The sequence below is a fragment of the Hemicordylus capensis genome, chromosome 2 (assembly GCF_027244095.1).
Source record: "Hemicordylus capensis ecotype Gifberg chromosome 2, rHemCap1.1.pri, whole genome shotgun sequence".
Classification (NCBI taxonomy): Eukaryota; Metazoa; Chordata; class Lepidosauria; order Squamata; family Cordylidae; genus Hemicordylus; species Hemicordylus capensis.
Window position 1 is genome coordinate 422,839,323 of NC_069658.1, and position 18,881 is coordinate 422,858,203.

At 41.2% G+C, this 18,881-nt stretch overlaps 1 protein-coding gene across 5 annotated transcripts in view; it reads right to left on the reverse strand.

The window, feature by feature from the left end:
* Positions 1-515: 515 nt before the first annotated feature.
* The window catches only part of DIP2B (disco interacting protein 2 homolog B), a 241,709-nt gene continuing 223,343 nt past the window's right edge, over positions 516-18,881 (reverse strand). For all 5 annotated transcript variants that reach the window (XM_053301091.1, XM_053301088.1, XM_053301087.1 and 2 more), the window contains 12 exons: positions 18,029-18,150; positions 15,492-15,603; positions 14,719-14,828; positions 13,121-13,251; positions 12,198-12,366; positions 10,501-10,671; positions 9,901-9,962; positions 9,100-9,157; positions 7,649-7,723; positions 6,843-7,020; positions 5,822-5,945; positions 516-4,043 (listed from right to left, as the gene is read on the reverse strand). In XM_053301091.1, coding sequence (XP_053157066.1) covers positions 3,791-4,043; positions 5,822-5,945; positions 6,843-7,020; positions 7,649-7,723; positions 9,100-9,157; positions 9,901-9,962; positions 10,501-10,671; positions 12,198-12,366; positions 13,121-13,251; positions 14,719-14,828; positions 15,492-15,603; positions 18,029-18,150 — 1,565 coding nt within the window. In that variant the 3' untranslated portion in view covers positions 516-3,790. The remainder of the gene's footprint in view (positions 4,044-5,821; positions 5,946-6,842; positions 7,021-7,648; positions 7,724-9,099; positions 9,158-9,900; positions 9,963-10,500; positions 10,672-12,197; positions 12,367-13,120; positions 13,252-14,718; positions 14,829-15,491; positions 15,604-18,028; positions 18,151-18,881) is intronic.

Sequence of the window (18,881 nt, forward strand, 5' to 3'; positions counted from 1 at the left end):
TGTACATGGATAAAAACCTCTTTAGGTGTACTATATCACTAACAAGATGCTGAACTTAATGGATTTTTAAAAGTTAGCTGCAGGTACCAATGAAACCTTTTTTTAAAAAAAAAGAACCAAACATCACCTTCCAGTTGTTAATTATTTGTGCTACACAGACCATATCATTTGCCTCCATGTTCTCCTGCTTCCCAGTTTGTTTCTAGAGTAATGCAGTTTTTTGGAGAAAGTAAGAAATTAACAAGGACCAACTAGTTCTGGAAGACATCACATGGAAACAGCACAACATTCACTGGGTTGTACTAGCAGAGCCAGTACTAAACTAGGTTATATGTCTACTTCAAGATTGTCTAGAATTTAAGAGATAACATGCAGCTTGACCTGAGGGAAGAAGTCTGGTTCTTTAGAAGATCCGTAGGGTATTTCAGAAAAACCCATATGTTCTTGAGATCCAGAAGTCTCTTACCTCCCCAGCCCCACTCCTCAGGAGATCAGATAAAGAACAAAGGAAGCAGTCAGGAATCATTATTTATTAACACAAGACAAAGGAGACACAATCAATGCGTTAATGGAACACTGTCCAGCCAGATGTTAAAATTAAAAAAAAAAGTATATCTAAAACCTAATTTCAAATAAATAAAAAACTTTATACATAATTACACTGTTGTAATTTGAATCTGACAATGGTAAACGTATTGACATTAACAAAAGGAAAAAATGCCTTCAGGGCTAAAGTCAATGAACCTATTGTTTTTACAACCATATCTCCAGCATAGTTCAGCATTGCCCATCATTCTTGACTACAGTATCTATTGAAATTTTAAAAAGCAATATACATGAACAGGGCTGGTGTTATGGGTACAGTAACAAACATACTTAACAAGAGCAGAAGTTCTGTGAAAGCAATAAGTGAAAGATGTTTTTGTTGTTCAATTAGGTTTTCATAGTAGTAAACGGATTCTTGTGATAACAGCCGCTCCAAATGGCTTCATAACAATAGACACTGTTGGAAACCTAGGCTCAGTATCATCTGAACTAAACTAAAATCCAAACAAACAGGGCTGGAGATACTGACTCTGCTCCTTTGGATTCATTAAAGACCACCACCACCATATAGGTGGTTCATGTGGCAGAGGAAAGGGCAAGCTAGCTCCAGATAGATCACTTAGCAAAACTTATGGGGAACAACATCCTTACTGAAGTCCATTTGAAAGCTGGATTATCTCATGTACTGATGGAGAACATGGAGCAACATACCCAAAGCCACACAGAGCAAATCAGTGTCAGAGCTCAGGTAAAGGTGACACCAATTCCACAGTCATTCCTTTGGAATCTCAGCCATTTTATATAAGCTACCTGAAGGCAAACAATTGTGCAGCACTGAGGAGGTCCCAAGCCTAAAAAGTACATTAAAATCACCATAGGTTTGACTGTAAGGGCTTTTGGAAAGATAACACTCTGCATTAAAATCACACACTTAATCAGAAAGAAATTGCTTAAACATTGAATCAAGAGGAAATGGTGTATTTAGAGACCAGAATGATTTCTTTCTGCTGTATTTAGAATACAATACAAGTCTTCCAGATAGAAGTTCTAAAAATGTCACGCCAGGACGTTTCTCTGTACTGCACACAAGATTTCTATCATCCTACATATGGGGAGAATGTATAGTGGGTGTGGAAGATATCACGTTGGTGGAGAAAACACTGCCATGGATATTGGCAGAGGAACATGCTATACTCCATAAGGGCTGAAGTGTGCTGGACATTTATATGCTGAAGCCTATCTGTACTATGCTGTGCACATGCTGAATGTCAGCAACTCCTTTGTGTGTGCATTCCCCTAACCACCACTGCAAATGACATGCTAACAGGGTATCAGCATGGAGGGCTTTTCATCTATGTAGCAGCACCACACTGTGGAAATACTGATAATGCAAAATATTAACACTGTCTCCACTATAAGAGTCAGTGGTTAATATTTCAACCATTTGAAGCAATGGACCTCCCTCCACCTAGTTTTGCTATGATTATTTGTTTCAGAATATATCCCAATATCTTTATGTATGACCAGAGAAGGAACTTTACATATTTTGTCAACATATTTAAAAGCAGTCTAAATATCAATATGTCAAGCCATTAAAAAAAAGTTTGAAAGTTTGTACAGAAAGAGTTTCAAGTATATGTTTGGAATTTGTTTTGAATTAAGGGATAGAGCTGCACTTAATATAGCTGCTGTAAGTTCGAGATTTAATCCAAGTTTATATTTATATCTCTCTTAAAAATGTCTAAAAACCATTAACTTTGTTACAGGGTGGGTAAACAGATTATTAAAATATTCTAACTATTTACACAATAGACCACAAATGGCCCAAGAAGAGTTGTCACCATTTCTGGCATCAGCTTTCAGTGTTCTTTAACAAATAACATAAGAGTAAGGGTGGGAGAAGGATCAAAGGGTGCAACCAGAAAAACGATGATCTAAATCAAAAGTTGAAATGTTGCTTCTCCTCCCCAGCCCAGTGGGAACAGGGGACTGTAAACCCAGACAAGGGTGATTCCAACACATTTTAAGGCATCCACTTTTTTGTCAATACTCTTGGAGAGGTATTTCTCCATGCTTTCAACAGAAGTGCACTGTCCTTGCTTCGAAGACATTCTGCAATAGCTCTTGCTTGGCTGTAACAAGTCCCACCCAGAAAGCAGCAAGAGCCTTAAGGTAATGGCAGGGCTATTTTTCCAGTTTACACATAAGTCTCTCTGTGCATCTGCATCCATTACTGTGCATGATCAGGAAAGGAGGGAATCATGACACACTGTAACTGGTTACTTGGTGTCCTCCTGCCTACATGCTATTTGACAAGGATAAGCAGAGGCTGAGCAGATTACATTAAACATTCCAGAGATATTTTTTCTTCTCTTTGTTTTTAAAATGCTTTTAAAGCTTATGGACCTCAGCCTCTTTTATACACATCTGCCTGTAAAATAGGTTTCTACATGCTATGACATACTCTGGCCAGCAACAAAACAGTAGAAACTGAACATATAAACCTATGTTCTGCATTTCTTGCATTAATAGCCTAACAAAAACATAATTTATTTTAATGAATTTGTTGAAGTCCTTAAATGATGTCTACCTCATATGATGGCATTATCTGAGCCAATTTTCTAAATAAATGCATTATGCATATTAATATTTACATATTTAAAATATAGGCATTTCCCCCCTTAAAATTCATGGAATATCTATATGAGTAAGTAATTCTTTAGTTCAGTGGATTATTGGATTTGGTCATGGCACAATTTTAAGTAAGCAGTGTGATCCCATATTAACAGAACGCTACAGAAGGAAACTACTTTACAGTTGCAAAGCACATTGTTTACTGGGGAATGAGAAGGACTCTCATGACCTTGTTCTTACAGACTGCCATCTAAACTAAATAACCTCCCCCCATAGAATCCTAAAACAGTATTAGAAAAAAATACAAATATATACAACAGATGAAAAAGTTAACACTACAGTAAAGGCCTTAGTAATTTGTTTCTCATGCAGGTCATCTTTCCATTGTCCATAAAGCTAACACCCTGCAATACAAATGTTCTTCACTGACTGCCACCTTTTGCCTTTTGATCAATCCATTCTGTTATAAATCCAGGAAAATACAGAGGAAAGGATAGCAGGGCCCAGTTTCACAACAATCATCATTCATTGTCAACCGATGTTTCTTTTCCACAGCCATCACTGATCCTTGCAAGGTCTGTAAACAGTACTGTGACCTGCACTCCTAACATTACATATTATATGCTACATAGATGGGGTCCAAGTGGTCAGCCAAGAAGCTGTCACGGAGATGCATGCGTTGCTTCTCTCCTCTGGAATTGATGGGAATCACCCCAGGATCGACCACTACCACAACTCCCACAATCAGATAATGTTCTTCAAGAACCACATTGGTAACCAGAGGGACAAGATCAAGGGCCTCCTGTTCACAGCCACATAGCTCCACAACCACCACCAGTAAGTTGGTCCACGTGAACACCGCACTAGGAGAGAGTTTAAGAGATTCATAGTTATTACAGAGATTTACAGAATCAAAGTCACACGCACACAGTCTACAGATCTATAGCACACCTTCCTCTTCTTGGTCATGTTCCTCTCCTTCAAAGCTAGGCATTTGGTATAAATGTTATGAAAACTAAAGTGACTTGAGAGTTACTGGGTGACACTGAGACTAAATTCCTCATGAGCAGCCTCACTGAAATTAATGGGACATGTTAGTCATGACTTGTCCCATAAATTTCAGTGGGGCTGCTCATGAGGAATTTAGTCTAGATGTCAGCCATCGGTTATAAGGTTATATACAGCTCTGGTTTGACACAGGGCCCTTTTTTACTCCAAGAACAGTGCTGTTGCCACTCTTGTAGTGACTTCCTGCATGGCCCTGGTAAATAGCTGGACTTTGGAGATATGTGAGAAGGACTGAGCATGTAGTGCTAATGATCTCATTAGCAGAGTGCCACATGATGGAGCTACAAGGGAATAGCAAGCACTTGGTGCCCGGAACTTAAGAACTCATCCATATTGTCTTGTACAAGCCTGGGGAATGTATTTTGGCCTGAGATCCACAATCAGTGATCTCAGGCGATAGCCCACACCAGAACAGGTGCATAGTCACCTACTTACATGGACAAACACAATCTTGTTTCACACATATAGAGCTGTGGGCTCCCTCTTATCCACTTCACCAACTCCACTAATTGGGAACTGTTTTGAGTGGAAGGTAAAAAAAACCAACCTCAAATCTGTGGTGGCTTTTCTGCTCTGTTGCTGCTCCTACCTTCTGAGGCTGACTAACAGGGGGCACTAGAGTATCTACATTGAGAATGCAGAGGACTATCTGCACCTTATATCTGCTTAATATCCTTGAGCCTGGTCCTACTCATGAAATGCCACCCCTTGCAGACCAAAAACTGACACTATTGGGATATGGCCGAAAAGCAGAGGAGAACCAAAGTGATAGGTGGCATGGGAGAGGAGCAAGGGGCCAAATGGAAAGTGAGGCAATCCAGATTTTGCAGATGTACTGTAAGGTTATCCTGCCATAGATTGTGCCGATGAAGCCACACATATTGTTTTTGGAATATGCCATTCTTCAATCTCTAGCAACTGCTCTTGGGCTACATCTGACTTCAGTCTTTTAAAATCCCCAGTATTGTTTAATGGATGTGATGTTTAAAGACACAGTTGATCACTTCTTAATCCTAGCTTTAAAAACCAATGTAATTGGCCTAAGAGAATCTACTACTGTTGGCTTTGTTTTCAAATCCTTCAATCTATATTTCAAACACTTAATAGGTAACATCTTAAGATGAACATTTGGAACATATCCTGCTCAGCTTCATTTCAAATCCATGGGCTGTTTCATTTTTAAGTTGTCCATCTAAGATATTTTAATCAAACACCTAAAAATATAACATGTGAATGCAACAAAGGTGTCTGAAAACATGGGTATCATATAGGTATGCTCATTAGAGAGCTAGAATTGACTTGAGTGTACACTCAGAGGCAAACCCTTGTTGAGTGCACATTCAGAGGCAAACCCATGTGTTAATTGGTCCTAAATGTTTTGGGGTGGTGTACATATCAGCACAGAAGGAAAAGCAGAGAGTTTGTCACCCAAGGCTCTCAACAAATAACAGTCAATGTGTAGGCAGAAAAGCCAAGCCAAGATCTGTGATCTTGGTTTGTACTGCTACATCTTAGCTTAGTAATGCTAAATTTTCATTTCAAGGGAGAGCAAATACGTTTCATCACGTCATACCATTCAGCAATGCTCCTATGTGTCCGGGAAACTGAGGTCTCTATGTCAATTGGGTGATAGCGCAAGCCCCGTAGTTCAAGAGTCTCATCCAGTGCCCCTACGACATACAGTGCATCATGGCGTTCTAAGGAGGAAAATTAAAGGTTACACCTACAAATTATTTAAAATGAACTCAGTAAATATAGAGATAGCGGATGCAGAAGTGCCCTCATTCTAGAAGCTCATTAAAAATAAAATAAAGGAACATATGCACTTTATCTTTTAACCTCTTTTCTCTTTTAAAAGAATTACAAGAGATTAATCTGCTATTGCTATCACAATATTGCCTTAAGTTCTAATGCTTATGAGAACAGCTACAGGTATTTTATTGTATTATATCTATTTCCAAAAGAGTTAAAAATCCCAGGGGGCCCAAACCACCCCAGTATAACTCAATGGAGTGGAATGTTGATGGACTCAGGGGGCACTTAAACAATAAGGTGGGCAGAGCTAATTGAACTCAGTGGTGAGGAGGAGGGAAGGAGGGCTTGAACAACAAGAATGGGAAGTTCCTCCACTTGAAGAATACTTCCTCAGGACAGTCACAACCCCTTTTGGTTCTGAGAGGGAAAGGTGTCCTAAACTCTTTAGTTTTCCCACTAACCATGGGTTTGACACATTTAAGCTCTTGGTGTGGGGAATTAAACTATATGTGCTGAGGAACAGAGGGGGAAATTACATATGAAGTGAGGCCCGTGTTACAGCAAGGTTTTTGTTGCTAACTTTTGTTTTTTCACCACGCTCAGTAACACATGCACACCAAGGATATATTGCAACATTTCGTTGTGGGACCATACTTATTTTTAGAATATTGGAAACACTTCTGAACCTAAAAATAGATGCACGCATGTTTTAATTAGTTCAGAGATATGCTAGCTACAAGCAGTTAACCATTTTTGTTTTGGAGTTAGCAGCATACTGCTGTTATTTTCAGTAGTTATGTCCGCTCTCCACTGAGAGAAAAAGGCACATTTTGTTCTACCTCCACTGGCTGCTGTCAGCTCGGTCCGGCGTACAAAGCCAAGGTACCCTGTTCGTGCCCAAAGAGTCTGGGCAGCATCACCAAAGCTCAGGCGTGTGTTGAAATGATCTGCTTGGAGGGTTTCACTATCATAAATAGTGTAGTAACCACTGGCAGTGTGGGGGCTGTTCACCCAGATCTGTGAAGATGATAAATATTGGATTTAAAAAGCAATTTTCTTATTAGGATGATTACTTCAATAAAACAAAATTAAACATAATACACCAGCCACAGTTGAGAGCAAACATGAAAACCAAAGGGTGCCTCCCCAGCTTGTCAGAAAATACAAAAGGCACAGCCTGCCTAAAACCTAGAGGGATGGGGCAACTCCAGTAGCCTAAGAAAGGAAATCCAAAAACAGACAAGGTACATCTTACACAAAAACAGGCTCAACTATAAGAAGATGTAAAATAGAGTATTTATTTATTCATTGAACTGAACTGAACTGATATACCACCTAATATAGAACTCTCTAGGCAGTGATTTGCCTGCAAGCCAGATGCATCTCTGATATCCAGCCAACAAGAATAAAGTGCAAAGTTTGAAATACACTGTCTTTCAGAATTGATGTGTTTTTCTAAAATGAATTTCATTTAAGATTCAAAAATATACTCTCATGCAAACTCAACATGTCGAAGAGGACACGTGCCTTCCAGCTTCCCAAAATGTGAAATCATCAATCACAGCAGTACAACCTTTTGAAACAAACGGGAGCTGTATACAAGTGACCTGAGCCAGACCCATGTGCATAAACCAAAAATATATACCTCTCCAAGATGAGAATCTCCAACAGGTCCTTTGGTCTCAGGATTAACAATGATCACTTTGACCCCAGGCAATATCTAATAGAGATGAAAAATATATGTTAGTTATTGTAGCTTGTAGATTATTGAGTTAATGGCCCTCAAGTTTTGCAAGTCCGTTTTTGTCAAGTTCTTAGTGTGATGCAGTTCTTATGCTGGTAAATACAATGCTAACACTGAGATAATGTATAGTGAGGAAACATTCCCCACTTGAAAACCTGGGTTGGTAGGATTCAGTTCAGCTCAGGAAATTCTCACAAACATGCTACAGTTTCCAATTAGCTTGTTGCAGAATTGGGAAAAACCTCCAAACATCCTGACATATCTTTCTTTAGGATAATTATCGTCCATCTCTGATACCAGCTACTGACTCAAGTGCAAACACACACTCACACCAATATCTATAGTAACAAATTTTAATTTTCAATAGCTGTCAGACATAGCTTATAGTGTCCCTGAATGATATAGGTTTCCAAAGGGGTGTGGGTCTCATTTGCACACTTAAAAAATCTGAAATGTACAGATGAACAATGTCATGTACTTAGTTAGATAACTTCAGTTCTAACCACAGGAAACTTGTGAAATAGCCGTTGTCATCTTCACATCTAGGAATTTCTCTCTCCATCGCATGCTATACAGAAACAACAGAAGCTCTGACTTCAAAGGTGCACTAGAAATATGTTTAGTGGATCCCACATGTTTCAGCAAAAGCCGCAGGGGCACTTTATTCTATATGGCAGAGTAATTTTTAAGATTAAGCCAAGAGTAACATTATATTTCTCTGGGTTAAAAAGCCAAAAAAGCCAAAAGCCTTTCTAGTTGATTTCTATATCAACTTGTGAAATTCTCTGCCACAAGATGTGGTGACAGCCAACAACCTGGATGGCTTTAAGAGGGGTTTGGAGAACTTCATGGAGGAGAGGTCTATCATTGGCTACTAGTTGGAGGGCTATAGGCCACCTCCAGCCTCAGAGGCTCTGAGTACCATTTGCAGGGGAGTAACAGCAGGAGAGAGGGCATGCCCTCAACTCCTGCCTATAGGCTCCCAGTGGCATCTGGTGGGCCACTGTGTGAAACAGGATGCTGGACTTGGACCTGATCCAGCAAGGCTGTTTTTATGTTCTTATTAGTTTGTGCCCAGAGGAATATAAGGTTGGTCTGGATTATTTTGCCACATGGAATACGGAGCACAGGAAGAGGACTTTCTCAAAATGTGTTAAGTTCCATAAATGACCTATTTCCAGTGCACCTCAGAGGTGGCCTCTCCTATTGTTTCTGCATTGGTGCCTTCAGCACTCTCCCCCATGCCATACAACTAAATCCAGCTGTCCTCCTATGTCACGAAAATGAAGAAAACATTTCTTCAGGACCAAAGGTTTTCTGGTGTGTGCCAGACAACTTGCAACTCATATTACCTTGCCTGACTCGGAGAGCAGCAGGCTCTGGGGAGCACCTCTTTCAACAAGCCGCACTCTGGAGAAAGAAACGCACAGAGAAAGAAAAAGCAAATGCTTGTGTTTTCAGAGCAATTATGACAAAAGATATTAAAAAGCACAACCTTAACAACTTATTGAAATACAAGGAAAGACCTATTCCTTCAGTTAGTTAAATCACAGCATTATACCGTCAAAAAAATATCCATCACAGTCCACCACTCAAGCCTTTAAGCCACATTAAGCTACTTCTGCACAACCTTCCTGCTGATATATGAAGGGATTGACTTACAATGAAATAAATGGTAAATTTAGCATAACTGGCTTGCTTGTAATGACAACGGGAACTCTCATAGATTCTGCAAATGCACAGAGGGTTCATTGTTTTGTTTTTTGTAGCACTGGAGAGCTGATCTAATTATTGGGGAGGGGAGTTCTTACAATTTAAGATGTCAGATACTACATCCATGCAGCTGCTAAGGAGGAATGTGGTAAATACTTAGCTGAAGGGACAGAATGCTAAAAATAGCATCAACAGTCTGAATGAATTTTTCATCCTCTGCCCTCTACTTCTTTTCAGAGAGCCTCATAGCCCCAAAACCTTTATTGCTCCCAAATTCCCAGAAACCGCACCTAAGCCCTAATATAATTCTCTAAGAAAGTAAATGCTAACTTGTTCAGTCCATTAATAGTTCAGCTAATTAAGCAAGTCTGTGTGAATGACTTAATCTGCACAATCTATCAGTCACAGAATGCAGACAAACAACAACAAAAAAATAGTACCTGTCATGTCTTAAGGATTTCAGATCCACATACACTGTGGTGGGATCAGGCCCTGAGGTTCCCTAAAACCATAACAAATATTGTTTTAAATTTTGTCGCTGTCCTGCTTTTAATGGGAGAAACAGTGTAATTAGGAGCATTTCAAAGCCTTGAGGGAGGACAGTTTAAGCTGGATGATCATATGCCCAGTAACTCAGACCATGTAGGGATCAAGAGAGGGTTATTAAGGGAATGCAGTCTCTGCTGCAGTGGCAAAAATGCTTGTATTCTCCTGGGAAAACTTCTACCACTTCCCGCTGAAGCTCCTCTGAGCAAGCTGGTCCCCTGGAGAGTCTCAGTCTCCTATATAAAATTGTCATAAGTGTCTCCAGTCACAGAAACAGGAGGACCTTTAGGTAAGGTAACTATTTAAGGTTCTGAGGAATCAGTAGAAATAAGGGTTGTGAAAAAGGTAGTTCTCTAGACTAGAGAACATCCTTTGTCAGCATTTGGAAGCCTTCAAGATAATAAAGTTAGCCCCACTTGCAGGCTGGGAATACACCTACTGTGTAGGGCACCTGAATCCCAATAAGGCACACAACAACAAGGTTCCACTGTTACCTGTAAACAGATAGCTACATTGACTCTTGACCCAAAGGTGGTGCTGACTGCACGAGATGAGAGGCCAATGTCCTTGAAAAGCTTGGAGAAGGACTGAGTAAGAGCAACTCGGGGGCGCTCCTCTGCCACCACCACGCAAGTCCGGACACCTGACAGGTTAATACCTCTTGCCTGCCAATACACAGAAGTCAAAAGAGCTGAAAATATGGCTTACTTTTCAAGGTACCAAGCACAGAGAACATTGGTCAATTCTCCCATTCAACACCATTCTGTCCCTAATTCTAGCCTTCAAAGCTTAACAAGGTAATGGCTGACATGACCACATCTGTTTAATATCTTGAGTGTACTCCTTGGAAAAAGTATACGAGGCCAAAGAAAATATACCAACAGTGCTCTTCCCATATCATCTGCACTTGTATGAGACACCAGAGCTTCCTCAGCCCTTGATGATGGAGGGGAAAATGTAAAGGTTCAAAGGACGTAGATTACATTCAAAGACTCAGGTCAGTACGCACCATCAAGGCTGTTGGGCAATAATTTAAACAATACTGTACGCATGTTTGTGCAAATAGCAAGATATTAATCAGATCACATCAACACAGCAAAAAAATAATAATAATTAAAAAAAATCTAACAATGGGGCCTACTGACTCACCCTTCCCATCTGACCACTTACAAAACTCCAGTTAACATCAAAGAAAGCAGGTCAAACCTCAGTTGGGGCTGCTATTTTCATAACATTTTCATTGTGAAAATAGTAGTATTAACAAAAAAGCAATATTAATAAATAGCAATATTAACAAACAAGCCACTGGCTGCTCTGATCCCAGCAGAAAGTGGTTTTGTTTAGTGAACCAAAATCTTGCACCCGAGGAATGTTCTGGAAGCATCCAGTATTCTCTCTATTTTTTTCCATCTGTGTGCGGAATGAATTTTGTTCTGGGCAGCAGTATCAAGTCAGTGTGTGCGCAAATGCATTCAGAGTGGGGCATTCCTGATTCAACCTGAGCGGGATCTAAAATTAACTGAGTGGACATTGTGTGCATGCCTTATACTGGAAGCATCCATGACTTTTAACAGCACAGCACTCCACTCCCAAATCCTAGGGTGCTGTTTGTGCTTTCTGAGACATTCTCTGCAACATTCCCTTTCAACCATCCACAGCTAACAGCTTGTAAAAATCAATGGAAGAAAAAACAGACACTCCAAGCCGAACATAAGACTGTTTAAGTTTGAAAAACAAATTGCCCCATTTCATTTTTAATGAATATTTTCAAGATACATTAATTTCTAAAACACTGCATAATCTCTTACCAAAATGATGAGAAGAATGTAAGAGGGAAATAATATCAAAGATAGCTGTATAAGTGAGAGTTCAGAAACAATTGCTATTTGCATACATTTAGGTTGAACTGCAGCAACAAACAGTACATATGAATTAGCTGAGCACTTATGCAGCTCCCTCATACATTCAATGGGGCTTATGCAGGAGGCTCTCTCAGTGGACTGTGCCTTATCTTTCTCTATGGGATTATGAAGCTGTGCTATTTAAAGTAGCCAGTTCAACTTGAGAGAGAGAGAAAACAAAGCAACATAAGGAACCCCAAATTTTATTTCGACAGCCTGAACAAAAATGTGTTTTCAGTCATTTCAAATCCTTCCCTTCAATACAAAGAAAATTAGCCTGATCTTCTTACCTTTAATACATCAACCTGATTCCCAAGGCCTTTTGTACACATATCCATGACCGAGTAGGAACAGAAAGTGTCCCGTATTTTATACTGGCTAACAGTGGACAGCCACAGGAAAAGGTTGGACTCCAACTCCATAGGAGGAATTAAGATGGACTGGTGACCCGAATACACACTGTCAGGGGAGATCATAGACAGACAGGACATTAATTCTTGGAGCGAAATGAGTTCCACTAACTGTGCACACCCAAGTGTGATCCATAACCCACTCGTCCCTGAGCAGCCACACACATCTGTGCAGGCAGCCGAAACCCAGCAAACTCCAGGCATGCTGGCTAGCTGGACATCACACAGCACAATGATTGTACAGGAAGCCACTGACCTTTTCTTAGCTGGGAGCAGTCACAACTGCTTCAGACAGCAATTGCATCAGCACCAGTGGCTCTTGTCTAGCTTTTATTTATGATATATGGTTTACCTCCCTTACATGGCTCCAAGGAGCCCTATGGGCCATGCTGTATCTGATTTCAGCCACCCCTCAAGGTGCTCTGGGGTTCAGCTGCTTGCACTGCTGCAGGAGACAGAGTGTTGTGTCAGTGCAGCACCTGTGTAGATTATGCCCTTGTGGGGCATTCACCAAACACAGGTCAAATCTACTGCAAGCAAAAGCCTCTGAAGATCTTAATTAAAAATAAAAGGGAAATGCTAGACATTCAGCCAATATAACTGGTGAGATAAGCTCTCTGGGAGAGGAGGAGTTTGGATCGCTGGCCCATATAAACTGGATTTACTTTGACTGAATGGAAACACCTGGATCCCCACCTATTGCAATCAGGCTTTTCTTCAACATATCAAGACCAGTATTCTACCAGCCAGGAACCTGACCTTTGGCAGCCTACTATTTCTTCTAATTGCATCCCAGTTCCTACCTGCAAAGGCACCAAAGTGCAAAGCCGAGGCCGCAGTAGGGATCGAGACAGATGGCAATCTGCCGTGTGGAGTACAGTTCACACTGGAGTTTTATGGCTCTACAGAGGGCGCTGACTGCTGCATGGGACATCTAGAAAAAGACAGACAGGACATTAAATCCCAGAGAGATAATGGAAAGAGCCTGACAATGACAACCTTAAGCCCATGAAAACCCACATCACAATTCATGGGAGTAAGTGATGTTGACACTTAAAAGCACTAGTTTCTTACTTCAGTGGATCAGGGCAAAAAGCCCAGAATCAATCCTTACTAGATGCTTATGCTGCCTTCTGCATAGCACTATCAAGAACCCCATGCCATTATCATATTCACTCTCATGGTTTACATGTGATCTTGAGGGTGAATATGGGAGGGAGGGATTGCCATCCTAACATACCATCATTTGTATAATAACAACATTTGTATTAACACAAATACCAAACGGCAAGTGCAAATATAAAATGACAGCTAAACAACAAATGGATGTTACCTCACCCACCTGGGGAACCTATACATATTGATACACATATCATGCACAAGAAAGTTCAGCCCCCACCACAACTTAACAAAGAGCACAAGGGAGGGAGTATAATCCTCCTAGAGCCAAGCTCACTGTTTCACCATAGTTAGGCCCTACCACCAGTGGTTCCCAACTAGGGTTCCTCCAGCTGTTGCTGACTCCCAGCAACCCCAGCTATAATGTACTGTGGTTGGAGATGCTGGGAGTTGTAGTTCAGCAATGGCTGCAGGAACTCTGGTTGGGAACTACTGCCCTACACAGTTAGCTCAAGCTTTTGGCATGAAAATAAGCTGACCTGGATCCTGACACAGATAAGTTGATAGCCCCTTCTGTCCAGGTACCATTGACTCATAATGTTGTACCTATGTTATAGTTTAGCCATCCAGGATCTAGACTATTGTAGGGAAGTGCATGAATCTGTTCGGAGGTCCTTTTATGGGCCTCCGAACAGGTTCGAACACCAGATGGTTCAAAGGCGGGGGGGGTAACTTTAAGGGCAGGGGAGGGTGCACTCCCCCCACCCCCACATACACACACACTGCATTTCCCCCACCGGCACTCACTTAAAAACCGGGCTGGAAAGGGCAGCAGGAAGGTACGCCGCCACCCCACCGGACCGGTTTTTAAGTGAGCACTGGTGGGGGTCAGTGCACCCTCCCCTGCCCTTAAAGTTATCCCCCACCACCTTTGAACTGGCCCCTGCTGGTTCCATGCACATCGCTAGGCTACTCTCAAGCCAGTAGAATACCATGAACATTACATGAACATTACTCCAATTATTCACTTAGGAATCATATGCCAGTCCACTGTATTGCTGTCTTGCAGCCAAAACCGGGAACCTCAAAGTCCCTCCTGAATGCATAATCCCATGCATACAGCAGTGTCACTTTCCCCCCTCAAATTCAGCATTATTTATCTACTACTAATTATTTATATAGGTGAGAAGCAATCCAGTAAGTTTATATTTTAAAAATGTTTTAAAATCATTTGGGACAGCATATAAAAAAAGAGGCACCCAAACATTGATTATTGCGGTACCTTTACTCCTGTAAGCATCCCAGTTGTAGAAACACTGAAATCCAGGTATGCCAACATTTCTGGAGTTGGTGGTTTGTAGGCCTGAGGTAGCCGCTTCCTGGGCAAGTCATCTGGAGCAGGTAAAGAGGAAGGTGTTTAATTCGTATTTGGTGTTTAAAATGGGCTTCTCTGGGGAATAAACCAAGCAGGAGCTACTGAAAAGGCAAGGGAACTAGTTCCTGCAAGACAGCGACAATGGGATTTCCTTGCTTTCCACATACAATACAACTGGCAGTCATTGGGAAGGGGAAGAGAAAGCCCACATCTGTTCAGGGACACAATCTACTCAATTTTAAAAGTACCAAAGATGGGCCCATGAGGATACATACTCGTTTACTATTACAGGTGTGGCAAAGAATCAGTGTGATGGCTCTGAGCATACTCTGATTTTATGACCTGATTTGTAGATGGCCATAAAACATTTCATGCTGATATGTTCTAGAATCTAGCCAGCTGTTGTTGCTTTCCCTCTATCCCATCAGTGCAGAAATTTGCTAGGTTGTCAGTTGTTCTCATATGCTGACAGAATCAGGCTTTCATTTTGAAGACGGCAGTAAGCTGTTGGGAACTTTAAATGGTGCCTGTTCTCTTTGGATAACCAATAATTTAGTTGTGACATTGGTGAGAAATTTATCTCCTACATGATTTCAACATGCAAGTAAACCTGAACAGGTAGCTTCCTAACCACTGGAAGATTTTGAATGTGAAGTAAATGGACTAACAGGCTCCATCACCTGTGTCAATTATGGTTGGCCAGGTTTTCACATCAACAGCAGTTGCCGCTTCTCTGGATCTCAGAAGCCTCATCAAGATCTGACTTGTAAGAATACAGGCAGCTTTGCTGACCTAAACATATGCAACAAATTACTACTGTTAGCAGACAAACAAGAAAGGCTGAGAAATATAAAGCAATATTGGCTAACCTGATTCAGAACTTAAGAACTAAAGATACATGTTAAATTTGATCACATGATTTTTACCACAAACCCAACCACCAAGCACTTATGCAGTGCTTTCTGAGTGTTTAAAATTTATTTATTGTCAATTTTTATACCTCCTTTCATTAAAACAATCTCAAGGTAGTTTACAAAACTTTTAACACAATATAAGCCTATACAAGTTTCATAAAAATATGAAAATGGAATATAAAAATACAAAATACAATATAACCATAAAATACAAAGCACCAGCAACAAAAATAACACTCTAAAAAGCCCGGGTAAAAAGCAAAGATTTTACTTGCTTTCTAAAAACCATGGGGGAGACTGAGGAGCAGATGCCCACCGGGAGAGCATTCCAAAGTCTGGGGGCAATAACTGAGAAGGCCCTGTCCCATGTGCATGACTGCCGAGCCTCCCTCATTGTTAGCACATGGAACAGAGCTTCCTCCGATGACATCATCACACAGGCAGGAAACCTTGGGAGCAGTATCCAGGGCCCAAACCGTTAAGGGCTTTAAAGGTCAAAACCAGCATCTTGAGTTAGACCCAGAAAGAAACTGGCAGACAATGTAGCTCTTTCAAAATGGGTGTAATGTAATCCCAGTAAGCAGCTCTGGATAAAAACTTAGCTGCCGCATTTTGCACTAGCTGCAGTTTTCAAAAATTCTTCAAGGGCAGCCCCACATAGAGTGTGTTACAGTAATCCAGCTGTGACGTGACTAGGGTGTGGGTAACTTGGCCAGATCTGCCTTCTTGAGAAAGAGGTACAGCTGGTGTACTAGTCAAAGCCTTGAAAAGGCACCCCGGCCGCCACCACCACCTGAGCTTCCAAAAGCAGAGGCGGGTCCAGCAATACCCACAAGCTGCGCACCTGCTTGTTCAGGGTGAGTGCAACCCCATCCAGAACCAGTCAAATCCCCTTATCCCGATTGGTTCTCCTACTGAACAACAACACCTCCATCTTGCCCAAATTCAGTTTCAATTTATTAGCTGCATCTAACCCATCACTGCCTCCAGTCCTCCAATTAAGGACATCCACTGCTTCCATAGGATCAGGTGACAAGGAGAGATAGAGCTGAGTGTCATCTGCATATTGCTGACAACTCAATCAAAGTCTCCAGATGACCTCTCCCAGCAGATGTTAAACAGCACGAGGGACAAAAAAAAAAAAGCTTAACATACATTATCTCCCCAGAACCTTGCAAGGTAGGTCAATAGTATTAGCCCACATTACAGAAGGAAGAGGGAGGTAATGCTGACAAAGCAGCTTGCCTAATGCCAGCTAATAATTTCAAGGCTGAAGTGAGATTTGAATCTGGTCTCATGTTTAATACTTGAACTGTTAGACTTCTGTCTAGTATTTGATGCTTTATGAACATCCTCTGCTTTTCTGCACATCCAACTCTGTACAATAAGGAGTTTGAACTCACATGAAAATCCAACTGTCCAATTTTGATCTTAACCTGTGATGATTTTGGCCCTTTTAACGCTTGGTAAAATAAGGAAGGCAATTATAGCACCTTCAGCTGCCAAAGTACCATTGTTTATCAACATAGGAATGTAACTATTTTCTTGTTCACAATTTATGGCCCAACGGCTGAACAAATACTTCACAAATATCTGGTACATTTTTGTAGAAAATAGAACATGCAGCCAAACCTCTTGAAGCTCAAAGAGAAAGTGGCTGGCAAGATGCAAACTATTCCTGTTCACTTTGGTCGAGTCCAGATGTAATGAGAAATCATAGTTCTCCCACTATGAGAACTAACTTCAGAGAACTGCAGGCTTGCATGAGAGAGGTGGAGAGTGAGATATTTTGCTTTGAACATACAAACCTGGGGAACTGTGGTTTAATTTGAGCCACAGTGAGGTAACAAACCAGGATCTAAAACCACCATTTGATCCTGGTTTGTTTTAATCTATCTATGCCTTAAATGAAACCACAATTCTCTGAGTTCATATATAATGCAGAACTGTGGTTTAGGTCAAATTGAAAGCAAAACCTTCAACTCTCGTCCTATCTCTCTCATGCATGCAGAAGTGGGGAGGGGATAGTGCGTGAGCATTTCCAAGGCTTGTTCTCATAGCAGGAAACCCATTTCCTGTGACCTCCGAACCTGAGCTCTAAGTAGCAACAAGGTATTTTCACAGATTTTTAAAAAAACTGACAGTTACAGCATCATTAAATGAAACCATTTCTCACAGGATTAACACAGACATTGTATCAGCTGATGTTCAAGAAACAGCTTTTTTATTACCCTGAAACGACAGGGCAGGCACAAACAATCTCCTTAGATGCAACAGTCTGCTTTCAACTCTCTACTACTCACATCTACAATCATCCGTACGGTGGGCAAAGTGGCAGTGAGGTTCTGAGCGTGTGGAGGCCGGACAGTCACTGGGATGCAGCCAGCATACAGGCAGCCATAGAATGCTGCAATGAGCTCAATGCCTGCAGGGAACACAGGAAGAGATAGCAGAGAAGTGGCTCAATGTCCTCCAGACACCATTTTTGCTGCAAGCACCACACAGAGTTACAGCCCTTGATGGCAGGCAGCCCACCCATAGTCCAGGCTGGAAACGCAAGCCAAGCAAGAGGACTGGAGGAAGAAGGCAAGACATTCAGAGAATGGGGAGAAGGCCTGAGGACAGGGGATGTAGGAAAGGAGCCACTTAAACCAGAGTCTACAATAAGGAAACTCTGGTGCAAGTTCTTGACTTGGCCTTAGAAACGTATGGCAGAGCAGGGAAAACCAAATGCAGCAGACCTAAGACAGGGATCACTAGTACAACTTGCTTGTCACAGTGAAAGGCAGTTCTGAATGATAAACCACACAAAGGGGATGCCACTTACTAGATTCTGCCCCACCCGACAATCACATTTGTCAACAGAAACTCTGGGCATTTTTATTCAGAGGAGGGGACATTCAAAGAGCCCGCAGTTAACAATTATAAAACAAATTGTTTGGGGCCAAAAGTACTACTTAAATTCTCACGGAAGACATCATCTCCCTGATGCATCTATGCCACACTGAAGACATTTATACAGCAGAAAACTCAAGACAAGGAAATAATTATCCCGGACGACATATTTCACGAATGACTATACATCTAGCTTTAAGTAAATTTGAGTTACATACAGGTTTCACTCAACAAAATGAGATACGGGAGGAAAGAGATTTG